Source organism: Priapulus caudatus, unplaced genomic scaffold (genome assembly GCF_000485595.1).
Source record: "Priapulus caudatus unplaced genomic scaffold, Priapulus_caudatus-5.0.1 Scaffold143, whole genome shotgun sequence".
NCBI classification, from domain to species: domain Eukaryota; kingdom Metazoa; phylum Priapulida; class Priapulimorpha; order Priapulimorphida; family Priapulidae; genus Priapulus; species Priapulus caudatus.
In genome coordinates, this window is record NW_014577204.1 from 409,603 (window position 1) to 414,636 (window position 5,034).

Sequence of the window (5,034 nt, forward strand, 5' to 3'; positions counted from 1 at the left end):
GTAGGTAGGCCCCAAACGCATAAACTCATAAATGCACAAACCAAACACGGAGTCCCCACGGAAAGCAGGGACACCTTTTCTAGGATAACACTTAAAGCGTTTGCATTATCGTCGCGACAGGGTGGTTTGAATACAGACTACGAATTGGAAATTGTGGAATCCAAAAATCGGTTCCACATGACGGAAAACAGTTGCGGGTATTGCGTCAACGCGGGTTGTGCTAACCGCAGCCAGGTGGTGGGTTCAACCACCACCTACAGTTAAATATTGGCTTCCCAGAGGTTTTCCAAGAACTTCCAGAACCATAACCAATTTTTCGAAGGAACTGCCTAGAGTCTTTAGGGGGGACCTTTCCAGGGACATGGCCAAGTGGTTCGAAAAAACTCCCCAGAGTTTCAGGAACTTTCCAAGGACCATAACAATTTTCGAAAGAATTCCAGAGTTTTCAGGGGGAGACTTTCCATACCATAATGACCTTTTCCAGGAATGGGAAATAGCACTTTAATAATCCACGACTTCCCAGTTTTTTTCAGGATCCGGGTTGACAACCCCCACACAACGCCACAATACAACCTGATGAAACCACTGTGCTTGAGCGACAAAACGATGCACCAGGACCAATACACAAGACCGCCGGGAGCTTTAGCGAACAAAATGCGCGCCAGGGCGGTGGGAGAAAAACATGGCCAGGGACAAACTCACTTGTGCAAGCGGAGCGTATACCTCATTGATTCGCTTGCCTGATTCGGCGCTTCGGGCCGGGCCAGAAATACAAGCTGAGATCCGTCACGAGCAGGCCACGGCGGTACGTGGGGCATAACGTTAGAACAAAACACCAATTAAGGGAACGCGGCACGCGCGGGAAAATTTCATTGCGAAGCCTCTGAGGGTCAATATGTATTCCATCTCGCTGCCGCTATACTAATAAGTTGATTCCGTCTCGCCCCAGCAATTCTGGGACGCAGGTACCTCTGATGCCCTTCCTCTCATGGCGATAATTTAGATGTCCCTCAGGAGAGTTGCCCCACACGGCTGGAGCAGCCGGAGGGAGGAGGTGACGGGGCAGGAGGGAGGGCGAGGAGGCACGAGGAGAGGCCAAGGGGGGCAGGAGGAGGAGGTGGGGGGGCAGAGGAAATGCGTGGAGGGGGCAGGAGGAGAGGTTGAGGGGGCAGGGGAGAGGTGAGGGGGGCAGGAGGGAGAGGTGAGGGGGTCAGGACGAGGAGAGGCAAGAGAGGTAGGAGGGGAGAAGGGGCTCACCGAAGAATGGGGAAGGGGAAAGGGGAAAAGGGGGAAGGGGGGAGAGGAGAGGCGGATCATAGTATAATGGGGAAAAGGGGATGGGAGAAGCCTTCGCCTTTCCCTCCTGCCCTCTTGCCTCTCTTTCCTGCCCCCTCACCTCTCCCTCCTGCCCCCTCACCTCTCCCTCCTGGCTGCTCCAGCCGTGTGGCATCTCTGGCATCTTGATGATGCATTGTTGTTCGCAGTCGGATTGCTGGGAGACGGATCACTATTAGTATTAGCGGCAGCGAGATGGATAAATATTGACCTCAGCTCGCAATGATTTGCCGCCGTGCCGCGTCCGTAATTGTGTTTGTCTAACGTTATCCACACGTGCGCCGTCGGCCTGCTCGTGACGGATGCTCACTTGTTTTTCTGCAGGCGAACGACGATCAGGCACGATCACTGAGGGTATACCTCCGCTTGCACAGTGAGTTTGTCTGCCATGTTTCTCCCACCACCCTGCGCGCATTTCGTTCGCTAGCTCCGGCGTGTTGTGTATTGTCTGTGCATCGTTTGTCGCTCAGCGTGGTTTCATCAGGTTGTATTGTGACGTTGTGTGGGGTTGTCACGGATCCTGAAAAAAACTGGGAGGTCGTGGATTTTTAAAGTGCTATATGGTTATATGGTTATGGAAAGTCCCTGAAAACTCTGGGAATTCTTCGAAAATTGGTTATGGTCCTGGAAAGTCCCTGAAAACTCTGGGAGTCTTCGAAAATTGGTAATGGTCCTGGAAGGTCCCTAAAAACTCTGGGAGTCTTCGAAAATTGGTTATGGTTCTGGGAAGTCCTTGAAAACTCTGGGAAGCCATATTTACTGTAGGTGTGTGAACCCTGGCTGCGGTTAGCACACGCGTTGAGCATAGCCGCAACTGTTTCCGTCATGTGGACTCGTTTTTGATTTCCAACAATTACAATTTCGGTATCCTGTATGAAACCACCTGTCCGACGATAATGCAACGCTTTAGTGTTATGCTAGAAATGTCTGCTTTTCGTGGGGATTCGTGTTTTGTTTGTGCATTTTATGAGTTATGTTGGTTACTACTAGAGCCTGCTAGTAGGGGAGCCTCTGCTAGAGAGCATCCTACTCGTTCAATCTTTGTTTACGTCATTGATCGTAGGATCATCTAGGTTGTTATTTTGCTTGCTTGGTGTACGGCAGCCGAGTGGCACCTCCTAGCTGTTTTGCTTGCGTTGTCTTTGTTTGCTTACACGTTCTTGCACGTTGGCGTTGTTGTGTTCTTCGCATGTGTTGCTTAATCTCCCGTCTCTCTAAGTCCATTTTCATTTTCGTTTCTCGCACTAACCTATGCTGCCACCAGGAGTCGCCACCAGGATACTGCACCGAGCACGCCGACGCACGTTCTAATACAGCGCCTCACACGGGAGTATGAGTGAGTTCACCTGCCCGGCACCAACGACATAGAGGGCGCTGCCAGTAGCAGACATACTCGAACATTTACTTGAGCGGGCGTGTAGAAAATGCATCGAAGTCGTCCATCAGAAGATGTATTCTGCAGGGAGAATTGGAGATGGGGTGTGGGTTGGCAATCGCAAGAGGCCAGGTGGTATCAGGGGTAGAAATGAACTTTTGAACAAGGGAGTCTAATGGACACGCTACCCTCAAAAGGAGGGAGTCTGCAGCAAAATGAGGGAGTCTGCAGCAAAATGAGGGAGTCTGCAGTCTGAAGTTCAAAATTAAATCATAACAACAATAACGCATGTGCTTATTTTGAAGATTCGTGCGATGCACGTCTGCCAAATTTTATTTTTGACATTTGCTGTAAAAATACGGTAATTCCGCGAGGCCGTGCTCTGGAACGAACTATAGTTAGTATAGCAGAATTTTCAGGGAGTCACACGGACTGCATATGTCAAATCAGGGAGGCCGACAGTAAATTAGGTAGTATTTTACTCCGGACTCGCGTTAATTTCGCACCCTGTGGTGTCTTACTATCCCTCGCAGATTTGCGACACAGTTCTCTGTCGTGATTCATTGTGGTGCTTTGGTGGATTGTGGTGAAGGAAATGCATCTGGTTGTGTACCTGGTAAACGTTTGTTATTGTCAGCAGCGTGTGGTGCCGGGGCACGACAAATAATAAATAACGTAATAAATTAATAGTTAAAATAAATAATAATTAAACGAAATAATTAATAACGTAAATAATTTACGCATGTAATGTATATAGGGACATGATGTGTGTCTATTAATTCGCTCGCGTGTATATTATATCTTTTGGTAGTGTTTGGTAGCAGTCACGGTGTACCCACACCTCGCCACGAGTAGCAAACTATCGATAGCACATCACATTCAAGTTTCTGCGAATCTTATTTGAAATCGAAAATCGACCGATCTTATTCGGTAACGACGAAACCGCAATTAACGCTGCCGTGAGCGATGCTGATGCGGTGAAACTCTAATAGGGATTCACCGCACGCTGCAGCATCCCGTTGTTCGCTGCGTTCCTGCATCCTCGCTGTTCTCGGCTAATCGTTGTCGTTCGCTCGCTTCTCGCAGTTCCAAGATGACGCCGGGAGACAAGGATGTGCATGTGGGCACCCTCGAGGGCACTGTCATGATGAGACAGAAAGAGCGGATGTCAGCAGTCGAGTTCCTCAGAGCGTGAGTGAGAGTGTTCGCTTCCGCTGAGGCCCAGTCACTAACATAGCTGTAGCAGCAGTAGTAGTAGTAGTAGCAGCAGCAGCAACAGATGTAGCACCACTATCTGCAGCAATAGTAGTAGCAGCAGCCGCAACAGTAGCTGCAGTAGCAGCAACAGTAGCAGCAGTAGCAGCAGCAGCAACAGTAGCAGTAGTAGCCGCAACAGTAGCAGTAGTAGCAGCAGCATCAGCAGTAGCAGCAGTAGTAGCAGCAGCAGCAGCAACAGTAGCAGCAACAGTAGCAGCAACAGTAGCAGAAGCAGCAACAACAACAGTAGCAGCAACAGTAGCAGCAGCAGCAGCAGCAACAGTAGCAGCAGCAGCAACAGCAACAGCAGCAGCAGCAACAGCAGCAGCAGCAACAGCAGCAGCAGCAACAGTAGCAGCAACAGCAGCAGCAACAGTAGCAGCTAATAGATTTGTTTCGCTCCTCCCACTAACAGTATAACAACAACACTCATTCGACTGCTCCTATTTCTTGTTATGCACATGTTTTTTCAGCACAAGGTTTGTCATCATTGGTGCACGTTTCTACAATGATATACCTGATAAAGCAGTGAGCTGAAAAGTCAAATCTTTCAATTAGACCTGTGCAGTGTAGATGCAGCATATAAATACTATAACAATACCACTCACATTCTCGCCTCGGTTAGGCTGGTAATGTGATACTTTCAACCAGCGCGTTATTTGCTGTTGTGGTCAGTCACTGTCTCATTATGCATCTTACCTGCAGTGAGGATGGCAGTGATGATGAGAAGCTGAAAAAGGAGCGTAAGACAACCAGGAGGAGCAGCCGTCTGTTTGGCATGAGCAGCCGTAAGAAGCGGGTGAGTGATCACATTGCATCACTCTCGCTCGGTTGCTGAGAGAAAGAGAATCGCTGTTAAGGCACCCTCAATGTGCACGCTATATAATTCAATAATCTCATTACATCAATAACTACACCGACTCGACTCGCCGTTTCACTTACTTTTTTCTGTTCTCTCTCTCGCTTTCTCTTTCTCTCTCTCTCTCTCTCTCTCTCTCTCTCTCCTCTCTCTCTCGCCTCTCTCTCTCTCTCTCTCTCTCTCTCTCTCTCTCGTCTCTCTCTCTCTC

At 49.1% G+C, this 5,034-nt stretch overlaps 1 protein-coding gene across 1 annotated transcript in view; it reads left to right on the forward strand.

Moving 5' to 3' along the window:
- LOC106806117 overlaps positions 1–5,034 on the forward strand; it is a 12,354-nt gene that overhangs the window by 6,641 nt on the left and 679 nt on the right. Inside the window, exons 4-7 of the mRNA XM_014807971.1 lie at positions 1,660–1,708; positions 2,600–2,671; positions 3,797–3,901; positions 4,673–4,766. Of these exons, the coding sequence (XP_014663457.1) occupies positions 1,660–1,708; positions 2,600–2,671; positions 3,797–3,901; positions 4,673–4,766 (320 nt within the window). The remainder of the gene's footprint in view (positions 1–1,659; positions 1,709–2,599; positions 2,672–3,796; positions 3,902–4,672; positions 4,767–5,034) is intronic.